This window comes from Erpetoichthys calabaricus, chromosome 15, assembly GCF_900747795.2.
Source record: "Erpetoichthys calabaricus chromosome 15, fErpCal1.3, whole genome shotgun sequence".
In the NCBI taxonomy this organism is placed as follows: Eukaryota; Metazoa; Chordata; class Cladistia; order Polypteriformes; family Polypteridae; genus Erpetoichthys; species Erpetoichthys calabaricus.
Window position 1 is genome coordinate 83,663,646 of NC_041408.2, and position 14,652 is coordinate 83,678,297.

Here is a 14,652-nt window from a genome sequence, read left to right on the forward strand (position 1 = left end):
CCCCCAGGTACTTGTATCTCGGTACCACTTCATTGCCTTGTTAAAGTATCCCAACTTACCAAAAACACAGATGCACTGTAGCCATAAATGGATGCGCATGACGAGTGTGTGCTGTGGCATTTAAAATATGGTAAATTGGTTATAAATTGACCGTATAGGTGATAGTTTTCCCCACATCATTGCACTATCACCAGCAGCATTTACCATGGGCACCAGGCATTATGGACCTACCAATTCATGCTGTTTGCATCACACTCTGACCTTAACATTTACATTTTATAGCCAAAACTGATATTTTTGTGAGATCAGTTAACATTTTTTGTTATCAGGTTTTGATGACCCAGTGCCCATTCTGGCTTCAATGACTAATCCATTGTTATTTCAGAGATAACCATTCTGCACAAAAAATGCTGCAAAGAGATGTTAAAATTTGTGTATTTGTTGCTGGTCTTTCTATTAGATTGGCCGTTCTCTTTTGACCCATCTATTTATTAAAGTGCTTTCACCCAGAGGAATGCCACATTCCCGATTTTTTTTTTTTTTTTTTTTTTTTTTTTTTTTTTTTAAACAAATTATTTTGTCTAAATTACAAAAGACTTTATGGAATGGAAAATAATAGAGTAGCTGTTTGAAAGATGAAGGAAATTCCACATCTGGTATCAACAGTCATACCATGGTCAAAGCTGCTTAGATCTTGCCTTTGCATTAGACATATACTGTATGAATGAAAGACGTGTGTGTATGTATGGAGCAGTCCGCTTTGCTCACACTCAACCACAGCCACGGGAATAGGTGTGAATTCTACGGAAGATGTAGGAGCTTGTACAAGTGTGGCTTGCACTTGGTAAAACGGCACATGCACGCACCTCATTTCTCATTCAACCCAAGCAGACAAACTCTGCTTTGTGGTACATACACATTGTACAATCACACAACGATGTAGCGGTCCGGTGCCGCTAAGATTCACACTGTCAAGAAGACGGTTATTTATTTTTATGGAGGAGATCCAAGGGACCCGCTCACACTCGCAGAGACAAAATCATGCACACTGTAATCAAACAACAATTAAAGAATATAATGAAATTAAATGAAATAAATGAAAACAATACCACCCCTGTACCCCTATGGCGTTATTACATTAAACACACAAACAACCCCCCACAGCAAAGTCCATGGAAAACAGCACTGGATGTAATGAAATGATGAAGATAGTAAGTCCAGTGATCTATATGTTGAAAGGGAATGAAAAAACAGTCCTACCCGTAGTCCCTGAAAAAGGTTAAGACAGGTAGACGGTTCAAGAGCGCTCCTTTTCTTGTTGAAAGGCCATGAATCCACAATCAGTCCTCGGCACACAGGTAGACAGAAGACAATCCAGACCCCAACAACGAAACAATCCAGGACACAATGACCAAGTATGTTAAATCCTGTAAAAAAAACTTTTTTTTCCCTCTTTGGACACCTGCCCTCCTTTTTAAGAGCCACTCTAACCACCTTTGACCCCAACACCTCCTGCACCCCAGACAGAAGACCAATCCGAGCCTCTGCAGGGACTGCTGGGGGATGCGGTTTTACCTAATAGCAGCACTGCTACAACAAGCTACCATATGTTTGCATGAGACAGTTTCCAGCTGGTCCCACTCAGTTTGTGCCACAGCTGCACTCAGCTACATGTCAATCTCAGATAAGATGTGACCTGTCCCGGCCCACTTAGCTGACACCTCTGCAAGTTCACTACTGTGGTAAAACTGCTAGGGAGTCTTCGGGTTGTTTGTCCTGAAGACCATGTGCAGCTAGTATTCTAATATTTAACAGAAGAACAATTAAACCTCATATTTATCTCTGCAAGCTAACTACAAAGGTACCTAATTGATTTTTTGGGCATTAACTTATTTTGCAACAGAATAAATAATGTATCCATATTCTTCCACTTCCTATTTGACAGAATTCTTTCTGCTTATCAGATGCTTATAAAATCCTTTTTTACTTTCTTGTATACGAAGTATAGGGAAAATATTGTAATTGTCCAAAAATTCAACCTCGAGATCTTGATGATACCATTACCAATACCATTTTTGGAATTATGTCTCTGTATGTGTGTGTATGAAAACACGATTACTCGAGTTTGCTTTGAGTTACGTCAACCAAATTTTGTATACAAATAATAGGTATAAAACGTAGATTCCTATCGACTTTTGAGGTATTTCCGCTAAACAGAAGTGGTACTTTTTTATTCATGCAGCTGTAGAGTCCCAATTTAATCAACTTTTATAAAAATTGTTCAATATATTAGTAATTTGATTTGTTGTTGATGGTTCTTTAATGTACATATAATAAAAATATAATCATTGTATTACGGTTTACTCCTCAATTATCCATCCCCATATGAGTATATGGAAGACCACTTATGATCTTTTTTTAGTAGTCGTCATCCACTCTGTGCGTGAAGGATTTGTAACTTTTAATATGAAGTCATAATTACAAATTCTGCCTTAACATCCGATAAAAGGGATTTTATGTTCATGCAACCCTAGATTTTTGTAACCAGGCTCCGCTCATTTTTGATTGCATATCAGCTCCATGTTTTTGCGCTCAGCCATTTAATTCTACCCACATACACTGGGTTATGACTGCAAAAATTTATCCCCAAAGGTGAATACATAATGGCATTGCAGAACAAATAAATATATACAAGCCTGTTCTTTTTTTCACTCTTTTTATTTTTGCAAGGGTGTTAAATGAATGCAAATTATTATGAGTAATGATCACTCATAACATATGTCAATTTTCTTGTCCGGTAAAATTTGATCATTTTTATTTTACTATCAATTCTTAAGACCACTCTATATATCTAATGCATTATCAAAAACTGAATTAGAAATTACTAAATTAGTTAAGGTCTGTCACCTGTTACTATAAAGTTTAAAGCAATGAGTGTATATTTTTATTTCTGATGATTAGTCCATTTAACCTAAATAAAATTATACTCCTGGTTATTGTAGGCATTGTATCTAATTATGAGTTCAGTCAGATGTTTGTTTGTTTGTCAGCTTGGGTTCGTTTACAGCCCTTTGTCTCCTAACCAATGATGGAATTGGAGCATAGACAATTAATCTGACTCTAAATGTTTGCTCTGGAAATGATTGATTTTAGTCTAAAGTGCTCATTTTGTCTTAATGAGATGATTTAAGGTTTTCTCACACCTGCAGTATTTTTTTTTTTTTTTTTTTTTTTTTTTAGGTAGACTTGAACATATTAGTTGAATCCTGGTGCAGACCAAAACAGCCAGACTGAGACCATGCAAAAACGATAATCTTGGTGTAGTGCCAAACAAAACTTAAAGCTGTTTACCAGAAGAAATGTGATCCAACACGGAATCAGTCTAATTATGGGAAACACTATGCATTATGGGGAAATTTGTGTATGCTGTGGCAGTCCTGCTGCACCATTACTGTTGGTAATTTATGGTTTACATTTTAACACAATTCGTATAAAGTGGCTCACCCAAGTATATATCAATCAGAGCAAGCCAATCACCTGATCAAGGCATAGAACCTTTCTGTCCCTTATGTGACAGGATAGCAGTTTACCAAGTTAAAATAAATAACTAAAATTCAGTTGTGATTGGATCAATCACACCACTTACAGAGGAGAAAAGAAATGAATGGTAGTGCCCTATGTCACACAGTCAAACCCCCTACTCTGCGCTGCTGTCATTCTTCAGGTGCGATGTCTATATTAATATTAGTTCAGTGCATTTTGAAGAGGATTACACTTTAAAAAGTTAGGTAAAATTTAACAAAACGTTTTTACTTTGTTTTTTGTTATTTTGTTTTGCAGGTTTATACTCCATTATCCTATTTTGTGTCTTCCTTTGGATACCTTTTGTTTACTTCTATTATGAAGAAAAGGATGATGATAATCTCAATAAGTGCTCGGTAAGTTTATGAGAAAAGTGTCCTAATTACTTCAATCAGTTTTGTATCCCTTTATTGATGATCCAGTCAGTCTACCATAGTGAAATCCACTTGTGCTGACAGTTGTTTGCAGATGCTTCTGACCTACCTCTTGTGTGAAGGTTTTCCTGTCTTTGTTGTTATTAAATGCTCATGCTAGAAATACACATGTGAGTGTTCAGATGATCTAACCTGTGGCGTGATTTGGCAGCTACATCTGTTACTAATAATGATGGGTGTTGTACCCTGCCATGAAAATATGTTCATTTGTAAACACAAGGTGGAGCAACCTTCACACAAGCACAGAAATGTCTGCTTTGATAAATTGCTAATAATATTTTGCCACAGCATGTCTCTGTCGTTACTTCCATCAGGGAAATGCTTGCATAGTATTTCGGCCATGATAAACCCTGTTATGACCGGATTTCACCTTGAGAAGAAGCCATTAAAATATTAGGATGTTTCCCAATGGGAAGGACAGTTTTCAGTTTATACTTGACTGTCATTGCTTTCTGTAGATTATAAATATAATATATGCTTGTAATGTTAGTATTTTCTCATCTTAAAAAAAAAAAAAAAAAAAGTGTTTTTTTTGGTGGGGGGGAGTTGTATTCTGGTCAGCAAACAGCAAGATACGAGAAATTGCATACGTTAAAGAGCATATTATTCTGGAAGTACACTCCAGTAAAATCATTTTAAAAGATGCTGCTGTTTTAATTGTGAAAAGCAAAGACTATGCAGTGCTTAACAGCAAGCTGGACAAACATAGAGATTTTTATTTTATTGCCTTTCACTTAAGTACAGTACTGTGCAAAAGTTTTAGGCAGTTGTGAAAAAATGCTATAAACAAAATGCTTTCCAAAATGGAAGTGTTAATCATTTATTTTCATCAATCAACAAAATGCAGTGAATGAACAAAAGAGAAATCTAAATCAAATCAATATTTGGTGTGACCACCCTTTGCTTTCAAAACAGCATCAATTCTTCTAGGTACACTTGCACACAGTTTTTGAAGGAACTCGGCTGGTAGGTTGTTCCAAACATCTTGGAGAACTAACCACAGATCTTCTGTGGATGTAGGCTTCCTCACATCCTTCTGTCTCTTCATGTAATCCCAGACACACTCGATGATGTTGAGATCAGGGCTCTGTGGGGGCCATACCATCACTTCCAGGACTTCGTGCTCTTCTTTACGCTGAAGATAGTTCTTAATGACTTTGGCTGTATGTTTGGGGTTGTTGTCCTTCTGCAGAATAAATTTGGGGCCAATCATACGCCTCCCTGATGGTATTGCATGATGGATAAGTATCTGCCTGTATTTCTCAGCATTGAGAACACCATTAATCCTGACCAAATCTCCAACTCCATTTGCAGAAATTCAGCCTCAAACGTTCAAGGAACCTCCACCATGCTTCACTGTTGCCTGCAGACACTCATTATTGTACCGCTCTCCAGCCCTTCGACAAACAAACTGCCTTCTTTTACAGACAAATATTTCAAATTTTGACTCATCAGTCCAGAGCACCTGCTGCCATTTTTCTTCACCCCAGTTCCTATGTTTTCGTGCATACTTGAGTCGATTGGCCTTGTTTCCACGTCGGAGGTATGGCTTTTTGGCTGCAACTCTTCCATGAAGACCACCTCTAGCCAGACTTCTCCGGACAGTAGATGGGAGTACCTGGGTCCCACTGGTTTCTGCCAGTTCTGAGCTGATGGCACTGCTGGACATCTTCCGATTTCGAAGGGTAATAAGCTTGATGTGTCTTTCATCTGCTGCACTAAGTTTCCTTGGCCGACCACTGCGTCTATGATCCTCAACGTTGCCCGTTTCTCTGTGCTTCTTCAAAAGAGCTTGAACAGCACATCTTGAAACCCCAGTCTGCTTTGAAATCTTTGTCTGGGAGAGACCTTGCTGATGCAGTAGAACTACCTTGTGTCTTGTTGCTGTGCTCAATCTTGCCATGACATGAAACTGTCTTCCACAACCTCACCTTGGTAGCAGAGTTTGGCTGTTCCTCACCCAGTTTTAAGCCTCCTACACAGCTGTTTGTTTCAGTTAATGACTGTGTTTCAACCTACGTGTGACATTGATGATCATTAGCACCTGTTTGGTAGAATTGGTTGATCAGACACCTGACTAGAATCCTACAAAATCCCTGACTTTGTGCAAGTGGACCTATAAGAATTGATGCTGGTTTGAAGGCAAAAGGTAGTAACACCAAATATTGATTTGATTTAGATTTTTCTTTTGTTCGCTCACTTTGCATTTTGTAAATTGATACCAATAAACAATTTATTATATTTCTGAAAGCATTCTTTGTTTACAACATTTTTTGACACCTGCCTAAAACTTTTGCACAGTACTGTATGTGTTGGTTAAATACATACTGTTCTCTTGACTGTAAATGTTGACAAATAACTGGACCAAAATTTGGTCTGGTTATTGTGCCTCATCACAAGATGGCATTACATACTGTACTGCTGAATGATGGCATTACTCTGTGATGTCTATCTAATGTCAGTCATTGGCCCTTATTGCTTAAATGCGATCTTCCTCCTTTTATGCCAAATGTATTATAAAATTGTTCAAGGAAACTGCTCAGTGATATAGTTGTACACTTTACCTACAGTAATGTGTGATCCACCAAATGTGCAGGGTCTTTATAGTAGGAAAGGGCAATTCTAGCTCTCCAAATATCTATTTGTACTTTAATCTACCAGTGGGAAAGATGATTAATGCTGATTCTCTAACAACTGGTCCACTGGGTTCCCTTTTAAGAAAGTCAAGCACTATTGCTCTGTTCTACAGCTTTAGTGTCTCTTGCTGTCTCCCCAAGAAAGGTGATGATGCTGGACTTTCTTCTAGTAGTTCATGCTTTGAATAGCCTTGGCAGGAATTGCAATAGAAACTTTTCATTCAAAAATAGTTGCTTCACTCAGTACAGCATCTGTAGCAGCTTTATTCTTACACTGTTAATCTATCATTTCACAATTTGTGTACGAAATGGTGCATCCTTCATAGTTTGTCAACAGTTGCTTTCATTGCATGCTTTTTATGTTCCTATGTAGCTTATGTTTACTGAAAAGTGTCTTATTAGAGTCAGGGGGCACACACACACAGAAGTTTGCTGCTTGATGTTTTGCAGCTGTCCTATCCACAACAAAGGGTGGTCTCCTGTTGTTTAGTAAGATGCAGCAGCTTTTATATAACCCAAAAGTCTCAGCTTAATGATTGACCAGCAGTGCTTAGCTGCAACACCGCAGAGTGAATTCAGAGGCTGACACAGCCCTTTTCCCTCAAAGCATTTACAATATATTACAAAACATTTACTATTTTTTATATGCTTTGTTAATTCCCAAGGGTAAAATGTCTTCACATGACCTTTGGGGGTCTGACCTCAAGATCAGCCATTGTACAGCGCCCCAGGAGCAATTTTCAGGTTAAGGGCATTGCTCAAGGACAAAATGGAATAGGATTGCTCCTGGTGGTAACAGAATTTGAAATAGCCAACTTCTAGATACCAGCACAAATCCTTAGCCAAAGTGCTACCACTCTACCTTATTTAATGACCGTGAAGCTTCCTGGTGGCAAAGAAAAATAAAGGCCTTCTGTCAAAGCATCCCAATAAGCTAATTCAACTTAAATAAACAAAACAAAAATTGTATCTATATTAATTTTATTTATATGTCCTCTTTGAAAAAGCTAATTTAAATAATAAAAACATTTTTCATCAACTTGCAGCTTTATAATTAAGTTTCTTTGAAAATAATATATCAGAAGTAAAATTGATTTAATTTAGGTCTTGCACAATGGGCAAAAAGAAATGAGCCACAAATAACTGAAGAAACTTATTTGCCATTCAGTTTTCTGGTTTCTTGTATTCAATTTTGGCCAAGAATTTCCATTTTAATGCATCAGCAATATTTCAAATCAAACTTCAGTCAAATTGAATTCTATTTGTTATACACAAATTATAGACACAGTACAATATGTAGTTACATTCTTAGTTGCTTAACTATATTAAACCATATAGGTAAATAGACAAAGATATAAATATACAATAACACCTTAACTTGTGTGTGCTGGCATTGAAATATAAAATACAATAGAAAGAAGACAAATTAAAAACTGCGTATCATACACTTTTTCCTATAATCCTCTCGAAGTATGTCATACTCTTGGGCAGTCTCACTCACTATGATGTGCAGTGACACAGGAAAGGAGAAGTGTGTCTCCTGCATGCTTGCTTATGTCATCCACAGCGGTGTGAGAAGCAAGACATGTTCTTTACCATACTCCCCTTGTGCCCCACTCACCTGGTGATGAGAAAGAAAACCGCCTCTCAGACTCTTATTCTCTTACATTCACCACTGCTGAAGGTGGCGTTTGAGACCGAGTGAGATGTGATCTTCCCTTATTCTCAGTGTTCATGTACTGCCTGTGGGGAAAAAAATATTGGAAGTGTGCTTGCATTCTTCTGTTTGTTGGATTGAGGGGTTTTGAAGGATACTTAGGTTACATGTACAGTAGAGTGGTGCTTAAATGTTTGTGAACCCTTCGGAATTTTCCATATTCCTGCATAAATACAGTGCATCCGGAAAGTATTCACAGCGCATCACTTTTTCCACATTTTGTTACGTTACAGCCTTATTTAAAAATGGATTAAATTCATTTTTTTCCTCAGAATTCTACACACAACACCCCATAATGACAATGTGAAAAAAGTTTACTTGAGGTTTTTGCAAATTTATTAAAAATAAAAAAACTAAGAAATCCCATGTACATAAGTATTCACAGCCTTTGCCATGGAGCTCAAAGTTGAGCTCAGGTGCATCCTGTTTCCCCTGATCATCCTTGAGATGTTTCTGCAGCTTCATTGGAGTCCACCTGTGGTAAATTCAGTTGATTGGACATGATTTGGAAAGGCACACACCTGTCTATATAAGGTCCCACAGTTGACAGTTCATGTCGGAGCACAAACCAAGCATGAAGTCAAAGGAATTGTCTGTAGACCTCTGAGACAGGATTGTCTCGTGGCACAAATCTGGGGAAGGTTACAGAAAAATTTCTGCTGCTTTGAAGGTCCCAATGAGCGCAGTGGCCTCCATCATCCGTAAGTGGAAGAAGTTCGAAACCACCAGGACTCTTTCTAGAACTGGCCGGCCATCTAAACTGAGCGATTGGAGGAGAAGGACCCTTAGTCAGGGAGGTGACCAAGAACCCAATGGTCACTCTGTCAGAGCTCCAGAGGTCCTCTGTGGAGAGAGGAGAACCTTCCAGAAGGACAACCATCTCTGCAGCAATCCACCAATCAGGTCTGTATGGTAGAGTGGCCAGACGGAAGCCACTCCTTAGTAAAAGGCACATGGCAGCCCGCCTGGAGTTTGCCAAAAAGCACCTGAAGGACTCTCAGACCATGAGAAACAAAATTCTCTGGTCTGATGAGACAAAGATTGAACTCTTTGGCGTGAATGCCAGGCGTCACGTTTGGAGGAAACCTGGCACCGCTCATCACCAGGCCAATACCATCCCTACAGTGAAGCATGGTGGTGGCAGCATCATGCTGTGGGGATGTTTTTCAGCGGCAGGGACTGGGAGACTAGTCAGGATAAAGGGAAAGATGACTGCAGCAATGTACAGAGACATCCTGGATGAAAACCTGCTCCAGAGCGCTCTTGACCTCAGACTGGGGCGACGGTTCATCTTTCAGCAGGACAACGACCCTAAGCACACAGCCAAGATATCAAAGGAGTAGCTTCAGGACAACTCTGTGAATGTCCTTGAGTAGCCCAGCCAGAGCCCAGACTTCAATCCCATTTAACATCTCTGGAGAGATCTTAAAATGGCTGTGCACCTACGCTTCCCATCCAACCTGATGGAGCTTGAGAGGTGCTGCAAAGAGGAATGGGCGAAACTGGCCAAGGATAGGTGTGCCAAGCTTGTGGCATCATATTCAAAAAGACTTGAGGCTGGAATTGCTGCCAAAGGTGCATCGACAAAGTATTGAGCAAAGGCTGTGAATACTTATGTAGATGTGATTTCTCAGTTTATTTATTTTAAATTTGCAAAAAACCTCAAGTAAACTTTTTTCACGTCATTATGGGGTGTTGTGTGTAGAATTCTGAGGGAAAAAATGAATTTAATCCATTTTCAAATAAGGCTGTAACATAACAAAATGTGGAAAAAGTGATGCGCTGTGAATACTTTCTGGATGCACTGTATGACTTGCTGATTGACAACATCTGACTCTAATCTAACTGCAAACTACATGCTAGGTTCACATACATTTGCCACTGACAGATATGTAATACTGGGTGATATTTTTGTCATGAGTTTAGCTGGGTTCTCCATATCTACTTTTAGTACTTGTGTGAGAATCTGATGTTTTAAGTCAGATTTATGCAGGAATATGGAAATTTCTGAAGGGTTCAGTAACTGTGAAGCACCACTATAATTCAACATTCGTCTGGTTCAACTGTTTTTCAAACATTTACAGATATAGCACAACACTGTTGCTTTCTTCCTCAAAATTTTGCTGCATTTTTTTTTAAAGCCAGTTTTTTCTCGCAGATGTCCTATGATGCAATATGCATATAAAATAGAATACCTAAATAGTGATTTATGTATTTAAGAGCAGACACTTATAATGGTTCATAGGGTTACAGCCCTACATAGGCAATCCCGGAGAGATTCATTATTTTGGATTTTGGTCACTCCTGTCCAAAAATGGTTAATTTCAAGAGTAAATAATTAAACATTCATGAGAATTTATTTGCATGCTGTAGTTAGTAGTAGTAGTAGAATTATGACATGTACAGTGAAATTTATACTTGCATGTTCAAGAAACATGCAACACGTCATGTGCCAGATAAACAAGAATGCATTAAGAAACATAAGTGGATGTTATTTAGTAGAAATCACAAATGAACTTAAATAATGTATTCCTGTTTTAATGCATATATTTTTTCTTATGAAATAGCTTGATTTCTTTGTGTCGTATGGAATATATAGCTTCTTTTTTTCCATGCGGGCTTGAAGGCTGTATAAATATGTATACATACATATCCTTTTTTTTTTTTTTTTTTTTTTTCCTTTACAGCAAGTTAAAAATGCACTCAAGTACACTTTTGGTTTTATTGTGGTGTGTGCTGCGCTTCTTTTAGTAGGGTAAGTATTTTTAGTTTTTAAATAATGTTGCCAGTTTTCATTTGGATGTTGGGCTACACTAAGAATTTTGTTGACATATAAAGGCAAAAAATATCTTTCTTTTAGTTGTAGGTATTGAAAAGAATATTTTAAAAACAGATATGGTAACAACATAATTCATAAAAAAAAAATTGTTAGTCCTTACCTTGACAGATTGCTTGTTTTGTGGTCAAGAGAAACAGTCTAAAGTTGTTTAAGGGAGTGGTGTGAAAAGTGGAGGAGGGCTGGGAGAAAGGGCGTACTGTTCAGGTTAGAGACTACATAAACAATGGATAGAAAATAGAGACCTATATTAATTAATTGTTAAAAGGTAAATAGCAACATCAGAAATGTCAAGTTACAAAACCTATGCTTGGGGTAACATTCAGTTGTGTTTGGGAACTTATTTAACTAGTTGCAAAGTTGGAACATTTACATTTTTTTTCTTTAGTTGCTTCATCAAAGAGTCAGTTACCACACTTTTGTTTGTTAAACATTTTTGTAACAATGAGTCAAATTATATATTTAAAAAAAAAAAAAAAAAAAAAAAAAAAAGCTAAATTAGTTACATGCATCAGTAGACTACATTAAATGCATGAATTTTACCAGGGCTTTACAGTGTTAAACTCATCGTGGACCTTTCATAGACTGCAGATTCTAATTCATGTAATATACAAATGCTGCTCTTTGTGGAGGGTCTGTGACTAATTGAACTTTAAATTTCTTAAGCATAACATTTTTGAATTACCCCCCGATGCATAATTAACATCTCTTTTGAAATTGCAAGGTAAAATTGTTGGCTGCCCTAGCCCATGATGCAGAGCAGGTCTAGGGTTTTTGTTTCTGAACGGATTTAGTTTTTAAAATTGTTTCACTGGGATCTGAGTGTTCGTGAGCCTTACATGCAGGACAGAAACCACTCATACCTGTCCGATAACTGTCCATTACATTTCAGCATTACTTGTAATTTCTTTATTTAGGTAATAACATCTGTTATGTATGATATTTGTTTCTCCTGTTTCACTTTATATTGTTTTCATTAAATAAAGCATTGGGTCTCCCACCAAAGAATGCCTAGCGCCACAGAGAGTGAAGGAAACAGATTTGGGGGTCAGCTGGCTAACTTGAGTAGTAAACTTAGCCAATGTCTGTTAAACCAGTGATGATGTTTGTTTCCTTCTATAATCATCAGTTATATTGAATTTAATGACTTGGTGTTTTTGAGGTCTATACAAATTTAGGTGCAATATATTTTACATTTGAAAGATTTTCTTACTACAAATAACACATTTAGATTCTTAAATATTAATTTTAAAATACATAGATAGTTAGTTGCAGGTACTAAGTTCTATTTATATGCACTTCTTCAAACCATTTTCTCAAAAGACCAATTGCACAAAACGGCTTCATACATGTTTGGTTTTCTGCTGATTAGCTTCCTTAAGTGTAAACTCCATCCACTATGGCAGCTGTAAGCAGATAAGCAAACAAGAAATGTACTCTTACCTCAAGAAAAATGGATCCAAGAATCTGTGATAAAATAATTTCTGGTTTTCTTTATCTATCACATGGATGCCTCATAAACATGGAAGTCATGTTTTCTTAAATCTAAACCTTTGTCTCTTCAACATGGATGTATATTTTAAGGCTTTTTTCATTCACCTTTGAACCCTGGGGCTGTTCAGTCCCTTTGTAAGCTGGGTTCAATTTAGAAGACAATTTTATGTGATATAAATTAATATATACCATGATTGTGAAGAAAAAACTTGGAAAATTATTAACTTATCCTTTAAAACATTATTAAAATTCAACAAATTAGAACATTCTTCTCAGAAGTTGTTTCTCTGTATTTGTATATAATTTTAACCTGAAAAGCAATGACTTTTCATTCTTTGGTTTTTATTGTAGTTTATAATAATTATGATCTTTTCTCTAGACTGCCCTGCATATTTGCATATCATCAGGATAAAAAAATCAAAATATGTTTAAGATTTGTATAAGTTTTGTCTTCTACAAATTTAGTGTTATTAGGATGATCTATACATAAGTTAACTGTATTATTTTTTGGTCCAATTATCTGTAATTTGTAAAGTTTAAGTTAGTGAGAGGGTTAGTTCTTCTTTGCTTAACAATGAATGAAATACAGCAGTACACCAGTAGCTTTAAGTATATAGTTTTATAGTACAGGTATTGTCTTTTCTGGGCCAGGATTTTATTATATCCCAGTGTTGTAGTTTGCTCTAGAAGCATTTGCCTGGAAACAAGTCTGTAGATAATATTTGTTTTATTCCTCTCCCTAGTTAGAGCATCTCATAGAGGTAAAGAAGAGGTCAAGTTTTTGTTTTCAGCAAACATAAATTAAATTTTTCAGTGGTTGGTAGATTGACTGATTTAGCAGTTATAGGATGTTTTGTTTTGGTGATAGAGTATTCCTTCATGTTTACAACCAGGTTATTCAGTAGGTGAAAGTACAACATATAGGTCCTTTTTTTTTGAATGAGAACATTTAAGTGGCTAGTCAGTTGTGAGAGGAAGAAGCAAAAAAAAAAATGACATTAGATGGAATTGAAGAGTTAATTGCTTATTAGTGTGATAATGACTTGGTAATAATTGGTTTATAGTTCACATTTGATCAGTGTAAGTCCATGAGCACTTATTTGCTGTCTGTTTTAATGTTACTTTCACCACATTGCTCAATCTTGTAAGCAAATGTAAGAATTGTTTTTAGTGTAAATGAATTCATACACAAAATACATTTGAAATATTCCTCATCTAGATTTAAAAACCTGTGTTTGTGAGTCTGTAGAATATCCATTTCTGTACTACGTAATACTATTTTCCTAACCATATATATTAACAGGCCAGCCTAATTAAGAATTTTTTATGATACCTGGCAGGAAAAGTGATTTTTTTTCCCCCTTTTTTTCCCCCCTTTTACAGAGCATTTGTACCCTTGGCAGCACCAACTAATCAGAACACAACAGAGTGGGAGAAAATTAAACACTTGTTTGAAGAGTTTGGCACTAGTCGTAAGTACAGAGAAACAGGAAAAAAAAATTGTAAAAAGATGGTGCTGAAGTAAAAATAGTTGTTTAAGTCTAGCCTCCATATTTGAGTATTTCATTTCTCAAGTCTTTCGTGTTAATTACCAAAATAAGCATGCAGCTTTGCTGACTTGTGTGCACTCAATTAAAACCAGCTATCCTTGGATTTAGTTGTGAATTAAGCCAATTTTCAGGATATTAATTTTCAGGCAGGATGCTAACCCTAATGCTACTCAATATGTAGTGGAAAATTGTAAGGGTAGGGTATAAAGCCCAGGTGCTTAATCAAAACATGTGGTCATGACCAGTGAGAGCTAAAACACTTCTCTTCCAGGTAGCATCTATTCCAGAGTAGGTTTTGGCACTCTTTACTGAAGGAGATGTGTACACTTCAGTAACTTTGCTTTATGCTAAAAAAAACAAACATATTCTAAGCATGTGGTTTACAGTTTGATCAGCTTAACGT

The 14,652-nt window shown here is 36.8% G+C and overlaps 1 protein-coding gene across 1 annotated transcript in view; it reads left to right on the top strand.

Moving 5' to 3' along the window:
• lmbrd1 (LMBR1 domain containing 1) overlaps positions 1-14,652 on the top strand; it is a 93,782-nt gene that overhangs the window by 26,532 nt on the left and 52,598 nt on the right. Inside the window, exons 4-6 of the mRNA XM_028820308.2 lie at positions 3,841-3,938; positions 11,057-11,124; positions 14,083-14,171. Of these exons, the coding sequence (XP_028676141.1) occupies positions 3,841-3,938; positions 11,057-11,124; positions 14,083-14,171 (255 nt within the window). The remainder of the gene's footprint in view (positions 1-3,840; positions 3,939-11,056; positions 11,125-14,082; positions 14,172-14,652) is intronic.